This window comes from Danio rerio, chromosome 3, assembly GCF_049306965.1.
Source record: "Danio rerio strain Tuebingen ecotype United States chromosome 3, GRCz12tu, whole genome shotgun sequence".
In the NCBI taxonomy this organism is placed as follows: Eukaryota; Metazoa; Chordata; class Actinopteri; order Cypriniformes; family Danionidae; genus Danio; species Danio rerio.
The window spans coordinates 352,501-367,500 of NC_133178.1; the positions used below are offsets into that span (position 1 = coordinate 352,501).

General features: G+C 41.7%; 3 protein-coding genes across 4 annotated transcripts in view; 1 reads left to right on the forward strand and 2 right to left on the reverse strand.

The window, feature by feature from the left end:
• triobpb (TRIO and F-actin binding protein b) overlaps nt 1–5,690 on the reverse strand; it is a 13,855-nt gene extending 8,165 nt beyond the window's left edge. The window contains exons 1-2 of one of the 2 annotated variants that reach the window (XM_073943603.1): nt 5,502–5,685; nt 81–137 (exon numbers count right to left, since the gene is read on the reverse strand). In XM_073943603.1, coding sequence (XP_073799704.1) covers nt 81–137; nt 5,502–5,507 — 63 coding nt within the window. In that variant the 5' untranslated portion in view covers nt 5,508–5,685. Of the gene's footprint in view, nt 1–80; nt 138–5,501 lie in introns of both variants that reach the window. The other variant, NM_001327809.1, reaches the window with a different exon arrangement.
• The window catches only part of LOC100331338 (GTPase IMAP family member 7-like), a 217,413-nt gene that overhangs the window by 37,327 nt on the left and 165,086 nt on the right, over nt 1–15,000 (forward strand). The window lies entirely within an intron of this gene.
• On the reverse strand, nt 6,283–14,933 carry LOC108182762 (uncharacterized). Its single transcript, XM_073943718.1, has 7 exons — nt 14,285–14,933; nt 10,488–10,633; nt 10,120–10,283; nt 7,785–9,816; nt 7,571–7,676; nt 7,319–7,378; nt 6,283–7,180 (listed from the first exon to the last, which is right to left on the reverse strand). Exons 1-7 carry the CDS (start codon nt 14,483–14,485, stop codon nt 7,049–7,051), a joined length of 2,841 nt encoding a protein of 946 aa, XP_073799819.1. The 5' UTR covers nt 14,486–14,933; the 3' UTR covers nt 6,283–7,048.

Genomic DNA, 15,000 nt, shown 5'->3' on the forward strand with positions numbered 1-15,000 from the left:
GACAGACAGACGGACAGACAGACAGACGGACGGACAGACAGACAGACAGACGGACAGACGGACAGAGACAGTATCCTCACCTCTCCGCTCTCGTCCAGTTTGGACATCCATCCCTTCTTAAAGTTCAGCAGGTCAGGCTGCAGAAACACACAGAGAGCTGATGAGAGGAGTGTCATGAACAAACCACACACACACACACACACATCAGTGGCACCATCTGGCTGAATGTGTTTGAGTAACACACACACACACACAGCACAGGAAACACCAGTCACAGTGAAACTGCAGCTGTCAAACATGAGTATATACAATAAACACAGCATTTACACACAACACAACACAACATTCAGTGCCAGAGAACACTGAACACTGGGATCCAGCACCCATAGACCATTTCGAGAAATGTAAACATTAACAATGGTCCTCATGTATGACATTGTGAATTTCCATCGCTTCTCAGAATCCAAAAAGCTCCAGATATTGAAGAATAATGTTATGGCAGCCATTTTAGCATTAGGATATGATTAAACTGCCTTGTTACAGGTGCTGTTTGGTGATGTGCAGGAAATGTTCATGTGTCAGCGGCACCACCACACTGAAATGGTCTATCGTGAGCAGAGAAGCTGATGTGTTGAGCAGTTCCTCCTGAATTTACTGAGTCTGAGAATGACGAATATAATGCAGAATTTAAAAGGAGGTCGCCGTTTATTTTATTTGTGCACATTTCCCCACATATTTTGACCAAAATCTGCCTAAATTGATCCATAAACGAACAGCTATTCATAGCATATTCATAGCATTTATGAATGATTTTGAGTTGCGTATAGAGGGTGATTATCTGCTGTGTGTGTGATGCATCATTAGTAGAGAAACTAATTGTTCCTGAAGTAAAAGCAATCAATGGAGAACTAAGATGTGTGTATTTTTACAGCAAAATAACACAACAAAGTAGGCTGCATGATATTGGAAAAATCTAACATTGTCATATTTTTTATTATTGCCATATGAACACGATTTCAGCAGATGACTTAATACCACTATTTGGAGATAATGCATAATGTTAGCTTGATAGGGATGATCCTACAGTGGCAGTGCATCTCCACAGAATCTAATAAACAATCTTTAAACTTTGTGGGGTCCCCCAACACATTTTAGCTGTGGGCTCTGCTATTTACTGTGCGTTTCTGTATTTGCATGTGTTGTAAGTATTTTCATGCATAACAGTCTGTAAACACAATCAAGAAAAATATACAATTAAAAATAGTGTCATCACTTCCCGAGACTTCGAGTACAGTAACTGAATGATGAACATAATTCAATTAAAGTAATCGTAGTTAAGGTCACTAAAGGTACAATTTTTTATATCCGAATACTTTCAACATCAACAATGCATATGAGCAATTCCAGCGTTATGGATGTGACATTTGCAGTAAAAACTCAACACATAAATTGACAGAGAAATTATATGTTAACATTATATTGAAAAATTGTATTATATTTTCCAGAGCAACTAGCCACAGAGTTATGGGAGCATAAAAATATCAATCTGTAAACATGTTTTGTACTTTAAATGAGGAAAATAAGCATGCGTTATGGATGTGACAAAAAAAGTCTGCGAGTTTACAGTATACAACATACTTTGTAGAAATTCTGTGAATTAAACTGCACAACCCAAAATAAATAACGCTAATCAAAATGATAAGAGTTGGCTCTCTATAAAACAAAAATGATTGGTTTTATTTTATTTAATATTTTTACACTTCTGAGGAAAAAGTGTTGTTATGGATGTGACATCTCTCTGTTATGGATGTGACGGATGTGAAATTACCATTTGTGTGACTTTGGTAAATCAAATAGAATAGTTTAAAAAACATTGACAGATGCATTATTGAGTATTTTTAAAGTACGGTAAAATATTTGCTTACACAAAAAAACCCAGAAACGGTTTCCGTATTTTGGTAAAAACGTAATTTTTTTATGGCAAGGTTAACATTTGCACGGAATTGCTCATATATAACCTGTGATGTGACTTTTGAGAATGATTACATTGCGATATCAATGCTGAAGCGATATACTGCTCAGTCCTAACAACTGATGTAAATATTGCCATGAATTTTTAAAAAAGTCACCGCAAAACCCGTCATTATACTGCAAATATTAGAATGTTCCTTTGAGCCAAATCTGGGGACTGAGTTTGACAAGGCGGACAACTAATAAAATATGAGTGAAAAACAGCCTAACCATAACTACAGGCACACACGCGAAACAGCATGGCAGAAACACAGCGAAGAAAAGGACATTTGAATAAATGAGAAGGAACATTTTAAATGACAAACAAACAAAAATCACTGATATTTCACAACTAAATACAAAATATTGTTTACAAAATAAATATATAAAACTTTAATGTTTCCATCCACCTATTTTTGTGCTCATTTTGGATTATTGCAATGTCAAGATGCACATACATTTTGAAAACACCACATAGCGTCTCATGCCTCCATAAGCCACCACATATCCACTGCATGTCAGCTTCATCTTTTGAGGTGCAAGTAATTGATTATATAGTTTCTAAAAAACAGCAAACCCTGTTTTATTTCTGATATTTGCTGCCAGTTTATTAGGAAGTGATGATTTTGTTCTCTTTGTCTAATTGGATGGAAGCGTTTCATTATTAATCTTTTATGCAATATTCCAGTTTTGCACATGTACAGGTGAAGTCAGAATTATTAGCCCCCCTGAATTATTAGACCGCTTGTTTATTTTTTCCCCAATTTCTGTTTAACGGAGAGAAAATTTATTTAACACATTTCTAATCATAATAGTGTTAATAACTCGTCTCTAATAACTGATTTATTTTCTCTTTGTCATGATGACAGTAAATAATATTAGACTAGATATTCTTCAAGACACTTCTATACAGCTTAAAGTGACATGTAAAGGCTTCACTAGGGTAATTAGGGTAAAGTTAGGGTAATTAGGCAAGTCATTGTATAAAGATGGTTTGTTGTGTAGATTATTGAGAAAAATATATATCTTAAAGGGGCTAATAATTTTGTCCCTAAAATGGTGTTTAAAAAATAAAAAACTGCCTTTATTCTAGCTGAAACAAAACAAAGATCACTTTTTTCCAGAAGCAAAAATATTATCAGACATACTGTGAAAATTTCCTTGCTTTGTTACAGATCATTTTGGAAATATTTAAAATATAAGAAAAAAATTCAAAGGGGGCTAATAATTCTGACTTCAACTGTATATTAAATTAGCATCTTCAGCTGGAAACATTACTACTGTCTGAAATAGAATCTGATACTCCCTGACGAAACAATATACAAAATTCCCTGATTTCCAATGTGTGAAATAAACCTTTTAAAAACACAAGATATTGCAGAAAACTCCATGACCATGGGGACCCAGAGAACACATCTACTTACACGAGCACCTCTACTTCAGCTGAGTTATTGGAGGAAAACACTGCACAGGAAATAATGTCTGTCTTCAGCCCTAGTACTGTCAGTAATGCCAATATTAATGAAAATCAGACGTCTTCACACGCTGTTCTGCACCACCACATTCACTATACAGATATTAAATTACTCATTAATGCCAGATCAGATCATCTGTGCAACACAAAGCGTTGATCAGAATCAATTATAGGTAATCTGGATTATAAATTACTGTCGCTCTGTAAATAATGCAATCATGTTTACAAAAGCAAGTACTTGCAAATAGAGTAAATTACTTGCAATCAGTTACTTGGTAAAGGACTATATTTGTACACTTTGGCAGTAATTTGTCAACAGTTCATTGATTCTCCTACATTTTCCTCTTTATTATACAAACATTCACTCAATTTAATTCTTCATATTTTTCCTGCATAGAGAGATTATGAGACTAATATAATCATCTGCACTTCTAGTGTATGTTTAGATGAAATATTTGACATCACAGTGATATTGTTGTGAATTTCAGGTTTTTCTATTTCATCTTTTTTTTATTTAGCTGCTTTTTAAATGTACTTAATAAGAAGGAAATGTTTTTAAATCATCAGAAACAGTGAGATATATTAGTTTGGGTATTGTGAAACATCACAAGTTCAACATTATAATTTAAAATAAGCTCTTGCTGCTGATAAAGAATGAATAAAGACAGGTAGGCTATCTTTTATCTTTCGAAATAGTACAAGATTATATTGAGGTGAGGCTGGTTTTATATTTTATATTTGCGCACTCATTCAGTGACAACTCATGGCTAGGCCCACACAGAATTATGCAGATTTTAGCCCATCATTGATTCTGTTTATTTACTTGTGTAAATGTGTGTACACTTATATTTATTTAGTTTTTAAAAATTATTTCAGTAACATCCTTGACTAATATGAACATATTTAGAGGATTTATTAACAATATAGTTTGTAAAGTCATAATTTCTGTCTTTTAGTAGAGATATTATATGAGAGACTTGCTTTGTTTACCAACTAAAGAGGATCTAATTGGATTTGCATTGTAAACATTAAATAAAAGTCAAAAAGGTATTACTTTTTATTTCACATATTAAGGTTTTAGTTATGATACTCCCAAAATCATTCTGATAGTAATAATCTTTAACACAATTCTGCGCAGAAATAGCAAAGAATGTCTGCAGATTCTGTCTGGCCCTAGTCATGACACAGTCCCTACATTGTTTACCATAGTACTTTGAATATTGGGTCTGAAATTGCATGCAAGTCTGACTTCGAAAAACAATGAGCACTTATGATTTCACTATTTAGAATTAGCAAACAGTACTTTCCTGAAATTATATTATTAGGGAGAAAGTCTGAATGTGCAAATATAAAACTAACTTCAGCTCAATCAAGATTATCCTGCTTCAATATGTGCCATCAGATGAGGTCAGCACAAAAGTAATCTAAATGTAATCCAAAAGTAGTCAGATTAAGTTACTGGCTACAAATTGTGTAATGTAATTTGTAACTAGTAACTAATCACTTTTTACAAGTAATCCAGCCCAGATCTATAGTGTACATTCAGACTGAAGCTTACTGTGCACTCGTGAAACGTGTTTGTGTATGGTTGTGTGCAGTATGAATGAAGAGCAGTCAGTGTTTTCAGTGTCATTCTCAGAGACTCTCATCAAAGCAGGTCACACTCACACACACACACACACACACACACACACACACACACACACACACACACACACACACACACACACACACACACACACACACACACGATTCTTGTGTTTATTTTACATAAACAAGTAAATGCCTCAGTAATGCGCGTGCGCAGTGCGGGTGTGTCGCGCGCGCACAAACACAAATATGAACAAACACACACACATAAGTTGCTCACGTACCACACAAAGAGGAAACACACCACACGACACACAAACACACAAAAGCAGGAGTGTGAATGCGCGTCCACAGCACACAGGAGCGAGCCCGCGTCGTGTTTACACTGAGAGCCTCGCTTATTAAAGTGAATCAAAGTGAAACTGACCGTCATGATGTTCAAATCCAGCCGCAGACACACAAACACAAGCACAGGTTAGAAGCTCCGCGTCAGAAGAGCGTCAGCGCGGTGAGGTTTTCGGGAAACTCGGAATCAGCATGTTTAATAACGGGATTATTTCATCGACAGATCACAGCATAAGTTTGACGGAACTCGCGCTGCTGTTGGCGTTGCCGGGGCGGATCCTGAGTAGAGTTTAGCGGAAGCGAGCGACCAATCACAAGCGCTCAGCGCAGCACAGCAACCATTCAGAACAGCTCTGCGCCGGACAGTAACCAATTAGAGCCGCCCAGCGCAGTTCAGCGTCCAATCAAAATGCGCAAACGTACAGCTCACGGTCTACCTGTGAAGCTGCGCTATAATCAAGGCGAAATATTAAATTATTCGCAACTCCAACTTACATAATAATATAAAGATAAATATTGAACAAATAAACAACAATTATCATTATAATCAAACCTCAAAACAAACAGTGGCTTTAAAAAAGGGGTAGCTCATCACAAATGTATAATTTATTAGCATTACCAACACAAAATCATCATTAATGACGTGAATATTGTTTAACAAATGCATTAAATGCGAATGATTTGCACTTCATATCTGTCTAAAGCTCCATTTACAAGAACAACTATATGAAGAAAAGACAATCCATCAATTTTTCAGTCTTAGAATATAAAGATCCTTAAATATCCAAAATCCAATGACATTTATTTATACTTATTTTATTACATATTTATTTATATATTTTAAGACACATGAGGTTGTTTTTGTGATGCTACTGTTTTCCACGTACTTAATATAACGTAAACTATTTATAATGATCAGCTGTGGTTTTATTCAGTGTTTTCCTCAAAAATAATAAAAATGAAGTATCTTAATGCGAGTATAGTGAAATACTAACCGTCCATCACTGCACTTTGAACACAGGCTGCCATTGTATCTGCTAAACACGAGTTATTTTTATTTATCAAAATAGCTCAAGATTATCCTGCTTCAGTATATGTGATGTCAAATAACAGTTAGCACTAAAGTAATCTAAATGTAATCCAAAAGCAGTTAGATTACATAGCTATTAATGTGTCATCTGGGAGATCATAGTCATTCATTCATTCATTCATTCTCCTCCGGCTTAGTCCTTTATTAATCAGGGGTCGCCACAGCGGAATGAACTGCCAACTATTCCACCATGTGTTTTTTGCAGCGGATGCCAGTCCAGCTGCAACCCAGTACTGGGAAACCCCCATACACACTCATTCACAAACACTCATACACTACGGCCAGTTTAGTTGATCAGTTCCCCTATAGCGCATGTGTTTGGACTGTGGGGGAAACCGGAGTTCCTGGAGGAAACCCATGCCAACATGGGGAGAACATGCAAACTCCACACAGAAACACCAACTGACCCAGCCGGGACTCAAACCAGTGACCCAACAGTGCTGACCACTGAGCCACCTTGCCTCCCTAGAGATTACATTACCACATACAAATATTCTTGTGTCATTTGTAATCAGTTACAGATTTCATGAGTAATCTACCTAGCTGTGTGTGTGTGTGTGTGTGTGTGTGTGTGTGAGAGAGAGTGTGTGTGAGAGACATGCCTGTTCTACTGGTTCTTCATCGGTCTGGTCCACACTGCAGGAGAAATACACAGACGGCCTGTGTGTTTTCTGCAGAACAAACAAACACACACACACACACACACACACACACACACACACACACACACACACACACACACACACAGTTATGCGTTCACACTGCAGCATTCAGTGTTCGGCTGGAGACAGGAGGTGGTGTATCTGTACCTGCTTCTGTCCTGAGCTCCTGCTGGAGTGTGTGTGCTCTGCAGCCGGGCGGCTCAATCCCTGCGGAAACACTGAAGAATTAATAACAGTAAAATAAATCAATATTAATATTCACAAGTCAGTTTGGTCTGTTTTCGTTTTGTAGAGCTCTTTATTGTTTGATTTTGGGTAAAAAGGCACTGGTCACTGTCACTCAGCCGTCCAATCAGTGGAGGAGAAGCAGGCCAAACACACTGACCAGTGTGTGGTTACCTGTGTGTGTAGAGAGCTGGACGAGTGAGCCCGTGATAGTGTGCCACTCTCTCTATCCTCCTCCAGATCCTCCCATTCTGAGTGTGGAGCTTTGCTGTGGGAGTGACTGTAGACACATGATTTCATTTGTAAATAAATGAGGAGAATAAATAATAAAGTTTGGTCTGATGTCAGCATTACACAGTGATTAGTACAGTGATGAAGCTTTCTCCACCTGGCGGGTTTGTAGCGGGACTGTTCTCGTTTCTCGGACCTCATCGGGTGGCTCGGACTCTCCCTCTGGAAGACGGTTTTAACTTTGGGAAGGTCAGCCATCATGGCGTACTCCTCCCGGTTGAGACCCGACGACCCTGCAGACAGATGGCTGGACTCGGAGTCCATGGAGCTCTGAGAAGATGTGTGTGTCTGCGCTGGAGGTGAGGGGCTGCGGTGTCTCCGGCTGCTAGGGGTGGAGTTGTGTGTCTGCACTGGAGGTGAGGGGCTGCGGTGTCTCTGCCTGCTAGGGGTGGAGTTGTGTGTCTGCACTGGGGGAGAGGGGCTGCGGTGTCTCCGGCTGTTGGGGATGGAGGTGTGTGTCTGCACTGGAGGAGAGGGGCTGCGGTGTCTCCGGCCACTGGGGGTGGAGGTGTGTGTCTTCAAGGGTGAAGTCCTGGAAGTGTGCTCCTGATGGCCTGGTCTGGAGCTGCTCCTGCGGCCGCTGTCCTGAGGCACCCCCCAGCCCACAGGGACCGACTGAGTGAAGGAGATCTGCTTCTTCTCCCCACTGTGGCGAGTGGGGGAGGGGTGACGAGAAGCTGACTGGCTGTGGAGTGAGTGGGCGGAGCCTTTCCAGCGGTCAGTTGATGGGATTGGATCATGGCGAGGCTGGGTACCGGCAGAGTTCCTGAAATTGGAGCTGGGTCTGTCGCTCCTCATGGGGATGTGATCTACCAGGTCTCTCCTTAGGGTGGACACTGACTGGCTCCGTCCACTCTCTGAGTTACGCAGGACAGATGGACTCGGGGCTAATGGGGATGTACTGCGGCTCTTGGGGCCATGGTTTGATGATGTTTCAGGCTTACGAAACAATGATGAGCCTCTATTTGGAGAAGAGTGTCGGCTATTTGCTTCTGTTTTCTTCATTGTGGTTTGTCCCTCATAGTTTTTCCTAGTGGGGGCAGGGCTTGTTCTCTCATCTCTCCACCTATTTGAGACAGATCTTGGTTCTGATTGGCTTGGTGTCCCATAGCCCTTCCTGACTGGAGATGCGCTGCGTCGCCCCTCTGGACTCTGGCCATCCTCTGGTCTCCCCGATGGGGACTGGCTCCTGGAACTGTATCGACCCTTCGTGGAAAAGGAGGAGCTCTGTCTGTCATGGCTCCGCTCATGTGAAGGGCTCTTTATCTCAGCTTTCCGACCCTCATAACTCTGTCTGGAAGGGGACTGGCTTCTTGAATCATATCGGCTGGTGGAGATGGAGGAGTTCAGTCGGTCATATGAAAGGTTCTTTATGTCTGGTTTTCGAGCTGTAGGAGAATCGTAACTCCGTCTAGATGGAGGCGAGCCGCTGCGGCTGCTGGTTCCGTGTTTTTGTTGAGAGCCTTTCAGATCCATGTAGGACAGAGACTTGCTGACCGTGCCTACCGTACTCGCCAATGATCTGAGATTTTTCTGTGCAGTGTAACTGCTCCGTGTTGGACTGACAGATGCCCGGTCTTGTCTATATGACGCTCCACTCGAGCGTAAGCCCACGGTGTTGATGGAGGAACTGGACTCAGCCCGTCTGAATGGCGAAAGGCTTTGAGAGGGAGATGAGGACTGCAGGAGACTGGAGCCTCTGTGGGAAGTGTTGAGTGACCCCGGCTGTCGTAAAGGAGACGTGTTTCGACTTTGTCCACCTCTTCGACTGGAGGAACTGTAGGATTCAGCCTGTTTAAAAGGTGTGGGGCTCAGGGCCCGGGGTCCAGCGAGGGCCTCAATCTCTGCAGTGAGATCCAGCGGCTCTGGAGGAAACTGAGCAAGACTTTCTGCATACTGCTCTATATTCTGAAACTCTGAGGTTCTCCTTTCAGAGGGGACACCAAGGTCTGGGTTTCGAAAGGGAATGGCGGCTTTGGGCTCCGGGCTCTTGTTGCTGGGCAGGGGATGGCCTCTCTCTGAATGCCGATACGGGCCAGCAGGACTCTGGTCTCGCAGAGCTCTGCCACCCGCTGCTCGTCCCAGAGAGAAATATCCACTCTCCCGCTCCCCGCGGTCCTTCACGCCACCTGCGGACACACAGACAAGATGGGGATCCTTCTTAATTTGTGAGCTGATACACTGTGACCTAACAGCAAGGTCCTTATAGTTTTGCAATTGCTTTTATTTTAGTTTGTAGTTGGTTTCATTAGCACTGTAGTGCAAAGCTCCTGATGATAAAAAAAATAATAGTTTGCCTCATAATATAATAATATAGCCTTGTGCATCCCTCAGGAAAAGCCTGTGCAACCCAACACCACCCGACACCTCAAACTGCCACTCCGACTGTCCAACTCCACAGAGGTGTAACCCGATACAGGTGTTTTCCTTACCGTGAGAAATGCCGAACTGCCCAAAACCATCCCGGCGACTCTGAGTGCCCTCCGTCCAGCCACGGGGGCTTGTGCGGTCCAGGCGGGTCATTCTGCGGCCGGATGAGGGAGGATGAAGGAGGATGGAGGACTCGGAGCTGCTGTAAACAGAATCCTCACCCTGACTGCGATCAATAAGGGAAGCACAGGTGTACTATTGCAGAACTCAACACACTTACACTCTACTGAGGGAACGATGACTTCCAAAAGTTGTCTTATTAAAGGCTAACAAGACAAGATACGCAACAAACACACACACACACACACACTCATGTAAAACCACTTAGCATTCAGTTTCTACAGCGGAACAACAGGTGTCTTAGACTCACCTGTCCGAGCTTTGGTCGTCGTCTCCGTCACACAGGTAAAGGTCACAGTCGGGACTTAAGATGCAGAACGAGCTGTCCTCCAAGCCCCGCCCCCCTTTGCTGACATCACAGTAGCTGCTCACCACTGACAGCACATCTGAGTCCTCCTGATTGGTTGGATGGAGCAGGGCCAATCAGAGAGCAGAACACTGCAGCTGAAGCAGTCTCAGCAGCAGCAGAGCAGGATGATGCTGCACTTTACTGAGTTATTGACTAAGACAGGTCTCCACATACAGGAGGATGTTTATAAATATGAACATATATCGTCTTAGTGATTGTTCATTCATTGGATATAAGGCAGGTATAACATCAGTTCTGGAGCAGTGTCAGGCTGACACACACACACACACACACACACACACACTGTACCGGTGTAGGGTTTCACGGCTGTAACTCAGTCTGCTTTCTGCTTTTCTGCTCATCATTATTTTAGATTAGCAGCTGTCAGCATTCATCAAATTCAAACGGACAGACGCCTCTGGGATTAATAATGTTCATCATAAACATTTACTGTCATCAAATCTGGACACGTCTTGAGGGAAAAGCTGACGGGCTTTTTGCTTGTCAGACACACAGAAAGCCATTTAGAAGACCACAGAAACTACTCAAGACAGCAAAACCCAGCAAAACTAGCAATTACTCAATACAACATAAAAACTACCCAGTAGAACCCAGCAACAACCCAAAAACTTCTAGCAACCATTTAGAAGACCCCAGGAACTACTCAAGACACGATAGCAATGCCCAGTAGAACCTAGCAACTACCCAAAACACCATAGCAACCATTTAGAAGACCCCAGGAACTACTCAAGACACCATAGCAATCCCCAGTAAAACCTAGCAACTACTTAACACACCATAGCAACTACCCTGTAGAACCTAGCAACTACCAAAAAACACTATTGAAAGCATTTAGATGACCCAGAACTGCTCAAGACACCATATCAACCACCCAGTAGAACCTAGCAACAACCCAAAAACTTCTAGCAACCATTTAGAAGACCCCAGGAACTACTCAAGATACCATAGCAATCCCCAGTAGAACCTAGCAACTACTTAACACACCATAGCAACCACCCTGTAGAACCAAGGAACTACCAAAGACACCACTGCAACCATTTAGAAGACTACTCACGAGACCATAGCAACCACCCATTAGAACCTAGCAACTACCTAAAACACCATAGCAAATTTAGAAGACAACAGAAACTACTCACAAGACCATAGCAACCACCAATTAGAACCAAGCAACTACCTAAAACACCATAGCAACCGTTTAGAAGACCACAAAAAACTACTCAAGACACTATAGCAACCCCCAGTAGAACCTAGCAACTACTCAAAACACCATAGCAACCATTTAGAAGACTCCAGAAACTACTGAAAACATCATAGCAACCACCCAGTAGAACCTAGCAAATACTCAAAACACCATAAAAACCACCCAACAAACCTAGCAACTGCCCAAAACACCATAGCAACCATCTTGAAGACCACAGAAACTACTCACGAGACCATAGCAACCACCCATTAGAACCTAGCAACTACCTAAAACACCATAGCAAATTTAGAAGACAACAGAAACTACTCATGAGACCATAGCAACCACCCAGTAGAACCTAGCAACTACCTAAAACACCATAGCAACCGTTTAGAAGACCACAAAAACTACTCAAGACACTATAGCAACCCCCAGTAGAACCTAGCAACTACTCAAAACACCATAGCAACCATTTAGAAGACTCCAGAAACTACTGAAAACATCATAGCAACCACCCAGTAGAACCTAGCAAATACTCAAAACACCATAAAAACCACCCAACAAACCTAGCAACTGCCCAAAACACCATAGCAACCATCTTGAAGACCACAGAAACTACTCAAGACACTATAGCAACCACCCAGTAGAACCTAGCAACTACCCAAAACACCATAGCAACCATCTTGAAGACCACAGAAACTACTCAAGACATTATAGCAACTACCCAGTAGAACCTAGCAACTACCCAAAACACCATAGCAACCATCTTGAAGACCACAGAAACTACTCAAGACACTATAGCAACCACCCAGTAGAACCTAGCAACTACCCAAAACACCATAGCAACCATCTTGAAGACCACAGAAACTACTCAAGACACTATAGCAACCACCCAGTAGAACCTAGCAACAATCCAAAACATCATAGCAACCATTTAGAAGACTCCAGAAACTCCCCAAGACATCATAGCGACCCCATGTAGAACCTAGCAATTGCTCAAAATAGCATAGCAACCATTTAGAACCACTTAGCAATTACCAAACCACCCTAGCAACAGAGCACTATGGCTAACACCCTTCTGGTAACAGTCAGTCAGATGTAACTCGGCCTCTCTGTGAGTGCGTTGTGTTTCTCTGATGTCACAGAGAGAGGGAAATGATCTGCCTTCATTCATTAATGATGAGAACACACACACACACACACACACACACACACACACCGGTAGTTTAGCAGCTCTGAGCAGTGAGTGTGTATAAGTGTGTATGATGTATTGTTTGTGTGTGAGTAAGAGAGAATATATATATATATATAAGCATTGTGTATGTGTGTATATATGATTGTGTAAAAGTGTGTGTGCGTGTAAATAAGAGTGTGTAAGTAAGCTTTTAATAAGCTTGTGTAAATATGACTGAATAAGTGTGTGTGTATGTGTGTGTGTGTAAGTGTATATAAGTTTGAGTGAGTGTATATATGTAAAAATAAGAGTGTATAATTGAGTGTGTGTATAAGTTTAAGTGTTTAAATATGATTACATGTGTGTGTGTGTGTGTGTGTAAGTTTGAATGTGTAAATATGAGTATATAAGTGAGTGTGTGTATAAGTTTGAGAGTGTAAATGAGGGTATAACTGTGTGTGTGTGTGTGTGTGTGTGTGTGTGTAAGTTCGAGTGTGTAAATATGAGTGTATAAGTGAGTAAGTGTGTGTGTGTGTGTATAAGTTTGAGAGTGTGAATGAGGGTATGTGTGTGTGTGTGTGTGTGTGTGTGTTTAAGTTTGAGTGTTTAAATATGAGTGTATGAGTGTGTGTGTGTGTATAAGTTTGAGAGTGTAAATGAGGGTATAAGTGTGTGTGTGTGTGTGTGTGTAAGTTTAAATGTGTAAATATGAGTGTATAAGTGTGTGTGTGTGTGTAAGTTTGAGTGTGTAAATATGAGTGTATAAGTGTGTGTGTGTAAGTTTGAGTGTGTAAATATGAGTGTATAAGTGTGTGTGTGTGTAAGTTTGAGTGTGTAAATATGAGTGTATAAGTGTGTGTGTGTGTGTAAGTTTGAGTGTGTAAATATGAGTGTATAAGTGTGTGTGTAAGTTTGAGTGTGTAAATATGAGTGTATAAGTGTGTGTGTAAGTTTGAGTGTGTAAATATGAGTGTATAAGTGTGTGTGTAAGTTTGAGTGTGTAAATATGAGTGTATAAGTGTGTGTGTAAGTTTGAGTGTGTAAATATGAGCGTATAAGTGAGTGAGTGTGTGTGTGTGTATAAGTTTGAGAGTGTAAATGAGTATAAGTGTGTGTGTGTGTGTGAGTGTGTAAATATGAGTGTATAAGTGTGTGTGTATAAGTTTGAGAGTGTAAATGAGTATAAGTGTGTGTGTGTGTGTGAGTGTGTAAATATGAGTGTATAAGTGTGTGTGTGTGTGTGTGTGTGTGTGTAAGTGAGCATGTATGAGTTTGAGTGAGTGTGTATATATGAGTGTGTGTGTGTGTTTGTTTGTGTCTGACCTTGTTGCTGCTGCAGTCCTTGTGTCCTCCTCCTCCTCCTCCTCCTCCTGCAGGAGCAGCAGTGGTGTTCTGCTCAGGTGTGTGTTCGCTGCAGGTGTTGTGCAGGTGTTTCTGCCGTAAGCAGTCGTGGCAGCGGGAGGAGTCGAAGATGTTGGGCTGAAACTTCGGGCAGACCAGGTCATCTCCGGACATGGGCATCATGACCAGCAGAAACACACACACACACAGACCAAACACACACTGCAGCAGAAACTCACACAGACCAACACACACACTGCAGCTAAACACACGAGCGGAGCACGCAGTGAGAGTGCGAGAGAGTGTGTGTGAGTGTGTGTCACCTGAGCAGCAGATGAGAGTGGACTGAGTTTTACATCAACACACACACTCACACACACACACACTCGTCCCATTGGCTCACTCAACAATAGCAGACAGTGCGTGAGTGTGTGTGTGTGCGTGTGTGTGTGTCCATCTGCTGTGTGTATTGAATATCAGACATGCTGCAGCTGCTGCCCAATATCACCACACACACACACACACACACACACACACCACTAGTGCCTTGTTTGTTATATTTTTGGTGCAAGAATGAGTGAAGTGTAATAAAAGAACACACACACACACATTCTCCATCTCCACTCATTGTCTGCCAGTAGAGGTGTGTGAATCTGCATTTGATGCCTGGGGTAGTGCAGCGGGGGGTGTGGTGGAGC

Excerpts from the sequence above, each read along its gene's own strand:
- LOC108182762 (XM_073943718.1), bottom strand. The coding sequence starts at position 14,485 with ATGATGCCCATGTCCGGAGATGACCTGGTCTGCCCGAAGTTTCAGCCC. Across the intron at positions 9,817-10,119 it reads GCAGTTCGGCATTTCTCACG|GTGGCGTGAAGGACCGCGGG; the intron begins GTAAGGAAAACA and ends GTGTGTCCGCAG. Across the intron at positions 7,677-7,784 it reads TCCCGCTACAAACCCGCCAG|TCACTCCCACAGCAAAGCTC; the intron begins GTGGAGAAAGCT and ends ATGTGTCTACAG.